Below are 14,002 nucleotides of genomic sequence, written 5' to 3' on the forward strand. Positions count from 1 at the left end.
AATGGTTCAGGATATGAGAAACGTATGTGATAACATCAGAGAAGTTGGGGCTATTCTCCGAGGGAAGAGAGATTGTGAGGAGCTTCGATCAAGATGTTCAAAATTATGAGGGATCTAAACAGAGTAGAAAATGTTCCCATTGGCAGGAGGCTTGAGAATCACAGGACATCAATTTAAGGTGATTGACAAAAAACCAGTGGTGACAGGACAAAAGAAACCTTTTAAAACAGCAAGTGGTTAGGATGTGGCGTGTTCTGTCTGAGAATGTGGTGGAGACAGATTCACACAGTAAGTGATTAGGATCTTGGATGTGCTCTCTGAGAGTGTGGTAGAATCATAGAAGCCCTACAGTGCAGAAGGAGGCCATTCAGCCTATTGAGTCTGCACTGACAACAATCCCACCCAGGCTCTATCCCCGTAACCTCACATTTTTACCTTGCTAATCCCTCTGACACTAAAGGCCAATTTAGCATGGCCAATCAACATAACCCACACATTTTTGGACTGTGGAAGGAAACCAGAGCACTCAGAGGAAACCCACACAGACACTGGGAGAATGTGCAATTTCCACACAAACAGTTAGCCAAGGCTGGAATCGAAGTGGGTCCCTGGTGCTGTAAGGCAGCAATGCTAACCACTGTGCCACCGTGCCACCCATTATGGGAGAATAATAAATATAGTGTTCTGCATAAACTTAGGACATCCCAAGATGTTACTAAATGAATTAGATCATGTTGAACTGTTGGAAACATGGCAGCCAAATTATGCACAGCAAGATCCCACAAAGAATAATTTCCTAACGGCTGGATTATTGGCTTTGGTGATGTTGGTCACAGGATAAATGCTGGCTAGGAGACTTTTACACCAGCCCTGAACAGGCAGGCAGTGGCTTCGTTTTGATCCAGACAAGTGCACCTCTGACAGGCCTGCATCTCCAACAGTGTGGCATTCCTCAGGTCAACAGCTCTGACAGTACAGCATTCCCTCAGGATGGCACCGCCAACAGTGCAGCACCCCCAACAGAATGGCACCTCTGACAGTGTGGCACTCCCTCAGGCCCGCACTTCCAACAGTGCGGCGCCTCTGATAGGCCCACATTTCTGACAGTGCAGCATTCCCTCAGGACCGCATCTCCAACAGTGGAGACAGATTCACACAGTGAGTGGTTAGGATCTAGAATGTACTGTCTAAGAATGTGATGCAGACATATTCACACAGAGAGTAGTTATGAAATGTAGTGTCTGAGAGTGCAGTGGAGACAGATTTAACTGAAGAGTTCTTGGGGGAATTAGACAAAGGCCTTAAGGGAAAATAACAGCAAGGTTTCAGGAGAAGGGCAGGGGAGTGGAATTAGCAGAGTTGCTCTTTCAGGGGGCTAGCATGGATGCAATGGGGTGAATGGTTTCCTTCTATGCTACATCTAATTTATGATTCAGTGGATCCAAATCTGCACCAGTGCCCTGTCCTCAAACACACTGAAGAACCTCTGAGAACATAAATAAAGTATGAAATCCTGTTCCGCTGCCTGATTGTGCTGTTTCATGGAAGATTTTACGTTTGTAATAGCACCAATGAACTTTAGCAGAAACTTGAACTTTAGCTGAAAGTTGAACCGTAACCTAAGCAGTGCAATTTGAAGCACAATTTGCCAATTGCGCATCAAGTGGAAACTATATTGCAATATTTATACTAATAGCACTATGTAATGCAGAATGAGTTGAAGTGAAGTCACTAGGAAGCTGAGCAGTGACATAAACAATGTGGCAATTTTATATATATATTAAAAAATAAAAGCCTCTTTGTCCCACAGTCAAATATCAAAGTGTCTGGACAGGTTGGTCCTGAGGGGGTAGAGGGAGCAAGGTTGGTCCTGAGGGTGTGCAGTCCAGGTTATTGGTGCTTGGGGAACCAATACAAAAATAGTGATTGTTTCTACCTCTGCTTTTAACTTGTAGTGAATGAGAAATGTTGTAAAAACAAAACCTGGTGAACAGAAAAAGCAAGAAGGTTTGGGAGAGAATGTCTGCAGCAAAATGAATTGGCTTCATGAGGAAAATGTTAAGTTTAAGTTTACTTGTTAGCATCGCAAGTAGGCTTACATTAACACTGCAGTGAAGTTATTGTGAATGAGGTGAATAAAGACAAAGAAAGATCATTCCCTTTCCAAACCAGAATCAGCAATGTCAGAAAATCAAAACACAGATCAGAGTCAGAGTAAAAAATATTAATGAAAAGGGGAAATTGGCCTAATGGAGGAACGAGGATTGTGGAATGTTTGGATCAGTTAAGAGCCATAAGCTGAGCACACATGATGGAGAATATGGGACCATTTGCCAAAATCCAGTTTGTCCTGTTTACCTTCATTGTTTTCTGTTCCTCCCATTTCCATTTTATGGTGTGTTCACTGAAACACACTTTCTCAGCCAGATCAAGAAGAAGCTTAGGAATGGCATTAAGTGGATTGCTCCTTCAGACAGCCAGCACAGATGGTCTGAATAGCGTCCTCTAAAGGTGCTGCAACCTTTATATAATTCTCTTGCATTTTACAGATGTACCATAGGAAACATCCTTTCAGAATGTATCACAGATTGGTATGGCTCCTGCACTGACCACGACCACAAAAAACTACAAAGAGTTTTGAACGAAACCCAATCTATCATGCAAACTAACTTCTCATCCATTGACTCTGTCTATACTTCCCGCTGCCTCAGAAAAGCAACCAACACACTCTTTTCACCTTCTTCCGTTGGGAAAAAGATATAAAAATATGAGATCACATACCAACCGGTTCAAGAACAACTTCTTCCCTGCTGCCATCAGGCATTTGAATGGAATTCCTTCCTATTAAGCTGACATTTCTATACACTCTAGTTATGACTATAACACTATCTTCTACAGCCTCTCTTTTCCTTCTCCACAATGCATTCTATGAACAATATGCTTTGAATAGCGTGCAAGAAACAATACTTTTTGCTGTATCCCAATACCTGTGACAATAATAAATCAAATCTACCTTGGACTGGATTCCAACTTAAATTCCAACCCGCATAATTTGTATTTCAGCAGTTTCTGTTTTTATTCCTTGATTGCTTATAGGGGGAATGTTGGCCGAGGTATGAATGTTGACCAGCGCACTCTTTGTCAAACGTTGACCGGGGGGCGGGGGGGGGGGGGGCAGCGATCTTTCATCGACAAGGGATGACAGAGGGGACTTTGGTTTAATATCTCAATGTGATGGAGGGTTTTTCTTTGGCACTGCTCTGATATTCTGTCTAGATAAAGGACTGTGGCAAGTAAGGGAAAGAAAAGCTTTATTCCTCCAAATCGTGGGAGGTATTTGTTCCAGAAAGTTCATTTCAAATGGACCTCATCAAAAAGAGTTTTATTGATCTCTCTGATTAACTCTTCCACCTGAGGTTAACAAAAGAATAGTTCATAATCAGAAAATGAAACCAGTTTCCCCTTTGCCTCTCAATAGAGATGTTGATGAGATTAGATGCAGAGATTTTGCCATCTATCTTGGCTCAATTGGTAGCACTATTGTTGCTAACTCAGAAGTATCATAGGAACAAGAAATAAGGGCTGAATTAGGCTAGTTGGTCCATCAAGAATTTAAGACTTTCTGCCGCAACACCACATCCTTGGCCTAGCCTCATATCCCTGCATCCCTGTCGCATCCAACAAGCTAGTCATGGAAAATGTGCAGGGGAGAGGGCATGGGTAAGATAGTCTGTCAGAGAGTTAATGCTGACTCAATGGGCTGAATGGCCACCTCTGCACTGTAGGAATTCTATGATTCTATCCATCTCAGGCTTAAACATTGTAGTAGAGTGGGTGACATTCACTGAAGTTGTAAAGAAACAGATGTGATCTCATTGAAACATACAAAATACTGAGAGGGTCTGACTAGGAATGTAGCAGCTTCAAACTCAGCTCTGTGCTGAATGAGGGCAATGTGAGAAATGATCTCGTCTGAAATTACGAGGCGAGAAAAGCCAACTCAAGCTTAATCACTGATTAAACTCACACATATAACAACATTGGTGACTTGTGAGTGACTGCACTTTGCAGGGGGTGGGGAGATCAATAGAAGAGGATAAAACTCAATAAAGAATAGGTCAACTTTAGAGCTAGGTAACTCCTGGTTTATGAAAGACCCAAAGTCTCATTTAAATTAAAAATAATAAAACAATGAACAAATTGGCTTAATCTCTGAACCTGATCTGTGGCTATAACAGTTATTCTAGTCTACACAGTACACAGCAGATAAAAGAGAATCCACTCTTGCCTGGTACTGCCCTGCCTGTATGTGCCTAAGTGACAGCTCCTGTACAAGTAGAGTGCAATGTGTAAAAGGGCCATTTCACTCCTATCTACTACTCTACGTCTGATATAAACTCCTGTATGTGAGACACAACAACAGGGGAATTGATATCTGCAGTGCATTCCCAGTGAGATGGTTTTACTGAGTGTTGTTTGAGTGAAGTTTGTGTACAAAGCAGGGTGAGTGGATATATTTACAACTCAACCAGGAAGGTCTTACATGTCCTAACATGCTAAAATGTGGTGACCTCATAGCTTAAAAAATGGAACCAAGTGGGGATGAGGTTTGGTGCATTTCCAGCCTACATCTACAGAATCATCTACAAGATTCACTGCACCAAGGTTCCTTCAAAGGAACCTTCCTAACCCACAACCACTGCCATCTAGAAGGACAAGGGCAGCAGATATAAGAACATAAGAAATAGGAGCAGGAGTAGGCCATCTAGCCCTTCGAGCCTGCCCTGCCATTCAATAAGATCTGAAGTGGATCAGTTCCACTTTCCCGCTTTCTCCCCATAACCCTTAATTCCCCTGTCTGTCAAAAACCTATCTACCCGTGACTTAAATATATTTAGTGAGGTAGCCTCCACCACTTCAACAGGCAGAGAATTCCAGAGATTCACCACCCTTTGAGTGAAGAAGTTCCTCCTCAACTCTGATCTAAACTGCTCCCCCTTATCTTGAGGCTGTGTCCTCTAGTCCTGCTATCCTTTCTAAGCAGGAAGAATCCTGCGATATAGGGGAATACCACCACCTTGAAGCTCCCCCCTATCCCCCCAAGTCACTCACTATCTTGACTTGGAAATATATCAGCCATTCCTTCACTGTTACTCGCTCACAATCCTGGAATTTCCTCCCTTGCTCCTTCCCTCACCCACCCTCTTCCTTTCCCCCACCCTCCCTTACCCTTTCCCCCACTCATTCTCACCTCTACACTCACCCACCCTCACCCATCCTTTCCCCATACCCATCCTCCTCCCCATACTTGCTCAATCAATCTAAGGGGATTAAGACAAAATTCTCTCTCTTTTAGGAGACTAACAATCATCCTGAGCTAGGAAAAGCCAGAAAGCCATCCGTCTCCCGGGTAACTGCTTGTTCTGAGGTGGAAGCTCTCCTCAGCTTTCCGGGGTCGTTGTCAGACTGGGAAAGGCCAGGAGATGGAGAGTGAGTTCAGTCTGGGCTGCTGGCAAACAGCCAGAGAGCGGAGAGACTTTTAGACCTGCTAACCATGTGGGCCGTCACTGAAATGCAAAATTCAACGTTTACACAGTACCCGAGACTGAATGAGACAGAATCCTTTTTGTCAATATACAATGAAGGAAAGTTAAAAGTATAAAGCAGTTTATTCTCTCGTCTCTCTCTCTCTCTCTCTCTCTCTCAGACAGACTCCGGTGGTTGACATGTTTCACCAGTACAAGCAAAAGACCAAATTAAAGATCCCAGTTTGATTCACTGATCCCTGCTCTGTCAATTTCAGCAATAACAGTAGTTTGGGGCAAACAATCACCCTCAGTGTTAATTCACAAGGAGGATAGCAGAACTCGGAGGTTACACCTATCAAGAATAGACGGGATTGGCTCTTCAAGAAAGGAGAAGGCTGAGACGTGACCTGGAGGAGGTCTTTAAAATTTTGAAAAGAATTGATCAGGCACTGATTAGGAAAGCAAATGAAATGTTGGCATTTATTACAAGGAGATTGAACTATAAAAATAGAGATGTTTTACTGCAGCTATACAGGGTCTTCGTGAGATTGCATCTGGAATAGTATGTATAGTTTTGGTCTCATTATTTGAAAAAAGACGTAATTGTTAGAAGCAGTTCAGAGAAGGTTCACTCAAACCATTCCTGGGATGAGGGGCTTATCTTATGAGGAAAGTTTGGACCGGTTGAGCCTAGACTCACTGGAGCTTAGAAGAATAAGAGGTGATCTTATTGAAACATATCAGATCTTGAAGGGGCTGGACAGGGTAGATGCTGGGAGGATGTTTCCACTTGTGGGAGAGACTAGAACCAGGAGACACTGTTTAAGAAAAAGAGGTCTACCATTTCAGACAGAGATGTGGGGAATTTCTTCTCTCAGAGGGTCATTAGTCTGTGGAATTCTTTTCACCAGAGAGCAGTGGAGGCTGGGTCATTGAATATATTCAAGTCTTAGTTAGACAGAATTTTGATTGACAAGAGTTGAGGGTTATGGGGGACAGGAGGAAAAGTGGAGTTGAAACCATAACATGATCTGAATGTAAGCATGCAGGTACAGCAGGCAGTAAAGAAGGCAAATGGTATGTTGACCTTCAAAGTGAGAGGATTTGAGTGCAAGAGTAGGGATGTCTTGCTGCAATTATTCAGGTGAGGCCACATCTGGAATATTGTGTGCAGTTTTGGTCTCCTTATCTGACAAAGGATGTTCTTGTCCTAAAGGGAATGTAGAGAAGGTTTAGCACACTGATTTCTGGGATGGCAGGACTGACGTACGAGGAGAGATTGAGTTAGTTAGGATTATATTTGCTGAAGTTCGGAAGAACGACGGGCATAACATAGAAACCTATATAATGCTAACAGGACTAGACAGGGTAGATGAAAGAAGAATGTTCCTGATGGTGGCGTTGTCCAGAGCCAGGAGTACCGAGGATACTGGGTAAACCATTTAAGACTGAGATGAGGAGAAATCTCTTCACTCAGAGAGTGGTGAATCTGTGGAACTCACTACTGCAGAAAGCAGTTGATGCCAAAACAGTGTGGCTGGAGCGTTATGGTAGTTCACAGTGCTGGGATTTTCCAATTCTGCTGCAATGAATAGAGATTTGGCTGGCTGGCAAATTCTCCGACCTGGTTGCAGCCGTAGCATGGCATGAACAGCTAGTAAGATTGAGCCCCGTATGTTTTCAAGAAGGAGTTAGATATTGCTCCAGGAGCGAAAGAGATTGAAGGATATATAATTTATTTATTAGTGTCAAAAGTAACCTTACATTTACACTGCAATGAAGTTATTGTGAAATCACCACAGTCTGACACCTGTTTGTGTACGCTGAGGGATAATTTATCATGGCCAGGGCATCTAACTAGCACATCTTTCGGACAATTGGAGGAAACCAGAGTCACCGGAGGAAACCCACACACACGGGAAGAATGTGTAGACTCCGCACAGTGATCCAAGCCAGGAATCGAACGTGGGTCCTGGCACTGTGAGGTAGCAGTGCTAACCATTGTGCCACCGTGCTGCCCCTATTGGGGGAAAACAGGAACAGGTTATTGAGTTGGCTGATCAGCCATGATCATAATGAATGGCGAAGAATCTCCCACAGGGTTTGCTCTTGTGCCTGGCTAAGGTGGTCAGTAACAAATCCAGGCAGCAACCCAGAGAGAAGGTCATCAAGCCAGAATGCTCCAGTCCAAGGCTACATTCCCAACCCCATATCCTTGGAGAGGGACAACGAAGTGTCCATTGGGACACTTTAAGCCTTTTGTGTGCAGTGGGCATTGCGGGAGCTGAAGTGCGTCATTAGCTCTGGGAACAGCATCTTAATTAAATTTGATAAATTGCATTTGAAATGTTGCGTTTTTAATACAGTGCCCCTATATTAATTTGTTTATTTTGGGGGCTTTAAAAAGAATATAAACATGAGGTGAAGGATAACGAAGAAGAATTAGAATGATGCAAAATCACCTTAGCTGAGCTGCCAACGTGTGTGCATGCCCTGCCAAGGCGAGTGAATATGAGAAGAATACAACCTGATTGCTCCCAGATATCAAGGTCTCTCAGGGCAGTGGGGCTGTCAGGTTTGATGAGTTTGAACAGGATGTTCCAAAGGGAAATAAGTTTTAATAATTTCTCCCACCAAATATAATAATGCAGAGCAGCTGTGTGAAAACAATCCTGTGATTAGTAAAAGCTTGCTGCTTCAAACTACTCTGATCTCTGAATCACCCAGAGGTCATTGTTGCAGAACTTACTACCCTGTGTTGTGCCTTTAACCTAGGAGTATCTCAGCTCCAGAAACTTTGCTGTCTCTCACTGCAACTCAGTTGGGCCAGCACTTTGCCAAGTTTCTCTGCTACACAGCATCCAAGGCTAGAACACATCCCTTCTGTCCAAGTACGGGAACACAGCGTTCAGACTGTGCATTGACCATAACAGCATACGCTAATTTAAAAACACTGAATTGTAATTAGTAAGCTGAAAAAATGTTCATCTCACAGAAAGAATGTCTGACCCAGACAGGGGAGAGAAATGACTATTGTGGAAAGTGAGAAAATAATTCACGACACAGAAGGGAGTGTTACCCGTAGGTTAGAGCTCTGTATCTAATCCCGTGCTGTGCCTGTCCTGGGAGTGTTCAATAGGGACAGTGTAGAATTTAACCCTGTGCTGTACCTGTCCTGGGTGAGTTTAATGGGAAGAGTGTAAAGGAAGCTTTACTCTGTATCTTACCCCTTGTTGTACCCATTCTGGGAGTGTTTGATAGGGACAGTGTAGAGGGAGCTTTACTCTGTATCTAACCCCGTGCTGTATTGACTCCGGGGAGCGTTTAAGTTGAAAGGTGAATATGTTCATCTCTCCAGTGCTAACATCCTTTGGATTAATGAGCATGAAAATAAAACACAGACACACACGAATGACAAACTCCTAGAGGATTGGAAGCATTGATAATCACATCCGTTTGGGGATCAAATTCATTTCTTCCTTGTTTCTCATAACTTCAAGATACTTTGAATCATTTCTAATTAAAAGGCATTGAATTTGTCTTGTCAAAACATGACACTGGAAAGGCTGATGTAAGTGAAACATAGTCACCCTCAGCCTGAGGCACTTTACTAGTTAAATAATAAGAGCACATTTTTCCCAGCTTCAATAATGAAATGCTTTGTTAAAAATTAAAGAGACTTCTGTGCAATGATTCAGGGAGTGTGTGCACTGGGTACTGAGTTTGGGATGGTATATGGGGTCAGTTTGGGGTCAGTGCTGCTGAGCTTGATGTCTTGATGCAGAACAACACAATGGCCACAGCAACCAACTTGGACCAGGGAGGGATGGAAACCAACTTGATGGTCATTTAATCCTTGTTACGGTATTTTATTGCAGAAATGTGGACACAGGCATTTAATATGGAGCTCCCTTGTGCACATTATAACATGCTAGAATAATACTGAACGGTAGTAGTTCATTGTGTCAGCAAGGACAGCTCTGTGAACTTTTTAATAACTGTCACTATGGCTCACTGGGAAGGCCTTTTATTTCTGACTCCGAAGGTTGTCAGTTCAAGTCTCATTTTGGAGATTTGCCATAAACTTCAGGCTGACATCTCCAGGGCAGTACTCAGGGAGTGCTGCACTGTCAGAGAGTCAGTACTGAGGGACGGCTGCACTATCAGAGGGTCAGTACTGAGGCAGAGCTGCACTGTCAGTGTTGCCACTTTTCAAGTGATGTGTTAAATCCAAAACCCTGTCTGTCCTCTCAGCATTATTTTGAAGAGGAACTGGGGAGTTCTCCCCAGTGTCCTTCAACCAACATCATTAAAACAAAATAAATTGTCTGCTGCATCTTGTACATTCCAACAGAGACCACATTTCCAAACTTAATCACTGATAGTAAAAAACATTGAGATTATTTTGTGTGGCACGCATGCATGTGGTCTCTTAAATGGGACAACTGTTGAATGGCCTGCTGGATAGTGCCTTGGTTTCTGCATGGCCTGTCACCTAGCCAGCTTACAGCAGGGTTTTCAAAGTTTTGTGACACAAAGCACGATTTAGGGATGGACAGACCAAGGCAGCAATAATTGATGTGGAGCTTGGACTGATTTCTAAGTGCTCCGAGATCCCTTTAATTCCTTGCATAGTTTTCCATTGGTAGGCCGGGCTTAATGGACTGCCCTGTGAGATCCAATTGTTGCTGCAAAAAAAAAACACTGTTTTGCCTTTGATTTGTAGAAACCCTGGCCAAGGGTTCCACCCCCACCCCGTGGCGGGTTTTGCGATGGCAGAGACAGCAAACCATTGGCCGGTGGCGGGATATTCCAGTGCCACCGCTGTCAACAGAGTTTCCCATTGTTCACACCCTCTCCTTTTAAGGAACCTGCAATGAGGCATTGCCATCAGCAGGACCAGAAGATTCTGCAAGTGGGTTGACAGGAAAATTTCAGCCCTTGCCTCTACATGAGTTCCCTATCAGCCCCCCACTCAGTAACTGAAGCTTCTCGTCCGCCTCTGGCTAAAATTCTTGTAAACCTCCTCACCCACCCCTCACCTCCCAGAGAATTCAGGGGCTTTAAAATAGCATCACACCAGGAAAACATTTGGAAGCACTGGGTTACAAGGAACATGGCACCCGAGTTAACGAACAACCAATTGTTGACCAATCATGAGTCCCTCCCAATATGTAGACCATATCTACGGAGTGATCACCAAACATACTTTAGTGACCACCAGTCAGTCCAAAGCCAAAATCAGGGTCACTGCTGGGACAATGGAAACTAGGGATGCACAACAGGTCACGATTGGAGGAGTGCCAAGATCCTCGAGTCATTTGGAAAGGCAGTCATTAAGAGAAGGATTTCAAAGATAAACTTCAAAAAACACCTTAAGATCTCATTGACTCCTTCAGAATTGGACTTCATTGTCAACAATACACAAAGCAAACCTTTATAGAAAGCACAGCAGTCCCTGTGATACACCAAGCCTCAGATTCAAACAGATTGTCAATGTGAACTTCGTCATCTTGTCATATCCTGTTTCCAAACTCAATACAAGGGTATTAGGGAGGAGAGGTACCAGTTCTCTACAGAAGCTGGGATCATCAACCGGAAAGACGAGAAGGTGAAGGGCAGATTTAATAGAGATTTGATTTGATTTGATTTGACTTATTGTTGTCACATGTATTAACATACAGTGAAAAGTATTATTTCTTGTGCATTACACAGACAAAGCATATCGTTCATAGAGAAGGAAATGAGAGAGTGCAGAATGTAGAGAAAGATTAACTTTATGCAAGATAAGTCCATTCGAAAGTCTGATAGCACAGGGAAGAAGCTGTTCTTGAGTTAATTGGTGCGTGACCTCAGACTTTTGTATCTTTTTCCTGATGGAAGAAGGTGGAAGAGAGAATGTCCAGGGCGCATGAAGTCCTTAACTATGCTGGCTGCTTTGCCAAGGCAGCAGGAAGTGTAGACGGAGACGGTGGATGGGAGGCTGGTTTGTGTGATGGATTGGGCTACATTCACAACCTTTTGTAGTTCCTTGAGCAGAGCAGGAGCCACATACTAAGCTGTGATACAACCAGAAAGAATGCTTTCTATCGTGCATCTGTAAAAGTTGGTGAGAGTTGTAGCTGACATGCCGAACTTCCTTAGTCTTCTGAGAGAGAAGAGATGTTGGTGGGCTTTCTTAACTATAGTGTCTGCATGGGGGAACCAGGACAGGTTGTTGGTGATCTAGACACCTAAAAACTTAAAGCTCTTGACCCTTTCTATTTAGTCCCCATTGATGTAGACAGGGGTGTGTTCTCCCTTATGCTTCCTGATGACAACATCCTTTGTTTTGTCGACATTGAGGGAGAGATTATTGTTGCTGCACCAGTTCACCAGATTTACTATCTCATTCTTGTACTCCGTCTCATCATTGTTTGAGATCTGACCCACTATGGTGGTGTCATCAGCAAACTTGAAAATTGAATTGGAAGGGAATTTGGCCAAACAATCTTAGGTGTATATTGAAAAGGAAATGTTAAAAATGTTAAGTAGGAAGGGAGAAAGCAAAGAGGGGTTCTGTAACTAAAATATAATTGTCCAAAAGCTATGTGAGGGAGGAGGGGCGCGGTGGAAAACAGGTGAGGAGAGATTGTTGTTATTCGTTGACTTAATTGGATTTGGAATTGTTTGATGGGATAATGGAAGTGAACAAAGAACAATACAGCACAGGAAACAGGGCCTTCGGCCCTCCAAGCCTGCGCCGCTCATTGGTCCAACTGGACCATTCTTCTGTATCCCTCCATTCCCAGTCTGCTCATGTGACTATCCAGATAAGTCTTAGATGATCTGTGGATCAAAGTGGATTCGATAATAACTTTCGTAAAGAAATTGAAGAAATATTTCAATAGGTAAATTTTCCAAAGCGATGGGGGTAGAGCTGGAGGGCGGCACCAACTGGATATACTTTCAGAGAGACACAACAGCTATGATGGGCCCAATGGACTTCTGTACTGAATGCTCCTCGCATTGTTGGTCATTGTCCTTCATCTTGGAATGTTGGATATATATCCAGTTAAAATAAATGGGTCATTGTACTCTCTGGCTATTTCCCAGCTGTATACAATGCAGCGGCTATTGGGAGACATCCAACATTTCCAGGGTCAGGAAGGTGAGATTGTCTCCTCAAAGCCTGCCCTATGATCATATCTGCTGTAATCTCTTCACCCATTGCTATTCCCTATTTGTTCTTACGCCTGTGTCTAAGCTAAAGATGTTAAATGGCAAGTCACTGAAATTTCAACACAAAAGGAAGCAATTCAGCCCATTCTTCTGTGCTAGCCCATTCCTCTGTGCTAGCCCATTCCCCTGCATTCCGGCTCCCGGGGTGCTTTACACTCCTGTAACTTACTCGTAGCCATCTGTTCCCTGAGTAACATTCCAATTATTCAGACAGCTGGAAATAGGTATATATTATTCCAAAGAATCCTTTATCACAGCTCCTGTGTACACTGTAGCCTCAGGGAATACATGTTGTGGCAAAAGAGACATTACTTGCTGTTTAATTGTAGCTCCTACATTCTACTCAACTGAACAAAGACCTCACTAATTCAGACAAGTTTACAGATTCTAATATTGGTAATTCAACAAAGAAACATGGCATGAAAAACTGATAATTTTATTGGAAAAAGGGTATTGAAATAGGGAGACAAATATTGAGGATGGTGTATGCAAATATGAGTGTTATATCTGGGAGATATAATGAGAGTGCAGTGAATATTTGACTAAAACTTTACAATTTCACATCTCTACTGATTTGTACCATGAGTTATCTCAGTACATATTATCACGAGTCACAGGGTAACCCCAAGGATATTACTCACAGTCTGTAGAGTGTGGGGTTCCGCTGAAAGAGTAATTCCGGCAAAATCTGTAGCTGATTGCGATTCAGCCGCCTGCAAAATAAAAGGAGGAGTCAACAAATAGTCAAGGCCCGAAACTCCAGTACGAGAGAATGTTTAGGACGAGAGAGTATTCAGTACAGGAGTGTGTTCAGCACGAGGGGAGGTGATGGCCTAGTGGTATTATCGCTCAGCTATTAATCCAGAAACCCAGATAATGCTCTGAGGACCCTGGGTTTGAATCCTGCCACGACAAATGCTGGAATTTGAATTCAATAAAAAATATCTGGAATTAAGAGTTTACTGATGACCATGAAACCATTGTCGATTGTCAGAAAAACCCGTCTGGTTCACTAATGTCCTTTAGAGAAGGAAATCTGCTGTCTTTACCTAGTCTGGCCTACATGTGATGCTAGAGCCACAGCAATGTGGTTGACTCTCAACTGCCCTCTGAAATGGCCGAGCAAGTCACTCAGTTGTAACAGTTGCTACAAAGTCTCAACAAAGAAATGAAACCAGACAGACCACCTGGCATCGACCTAGGCACCAGAAAAGACAATGGCAAAACAAACAGCCCTGTCGACCCTGCAAAGT

At 43.2% G+C, this 14,002-nt stretch overlaps 1 protein-coding gene across 1 annotated transcript in view; it reads right to left on the reverse strand.

Moving 5' to 3' along the window:
- The window catches only part of LOC145354520 (slit homolog 1 protein-like), a 322,720-nt gene that overhangs the window by 292,060 nt on the left and 16,658 nt on the right, over nt 1-14,002 (reverse strand). The window contains exon 4 of the mRNA XM_080205955.1: nt 13,391-13,462. Within this exon, the coding sequence (XP_080062081.1) occupies nt 13,391-13,462 (72 nt within the window). The remainder of the gene's footprint in view (nt 1-13,390; nt 13,463-14,002) is intronic.

This window comes from Carcharhinus amblyrhynchos, chromosome 17 (assembly GCF_965287045.1).
Source record: "Carcharhinus amblyrhynchos chromosome 17, sCarAmb.v2.hapA, whole genome shotgun sequence".
Taxonomy (NCBI): Eukaryota; Metazoa; Chordata; class Chondrichthyes; order Carcharhiniformes; family Carcharhinidae; genus Carcharhinus; species Carcharhinus amblyrhynchos.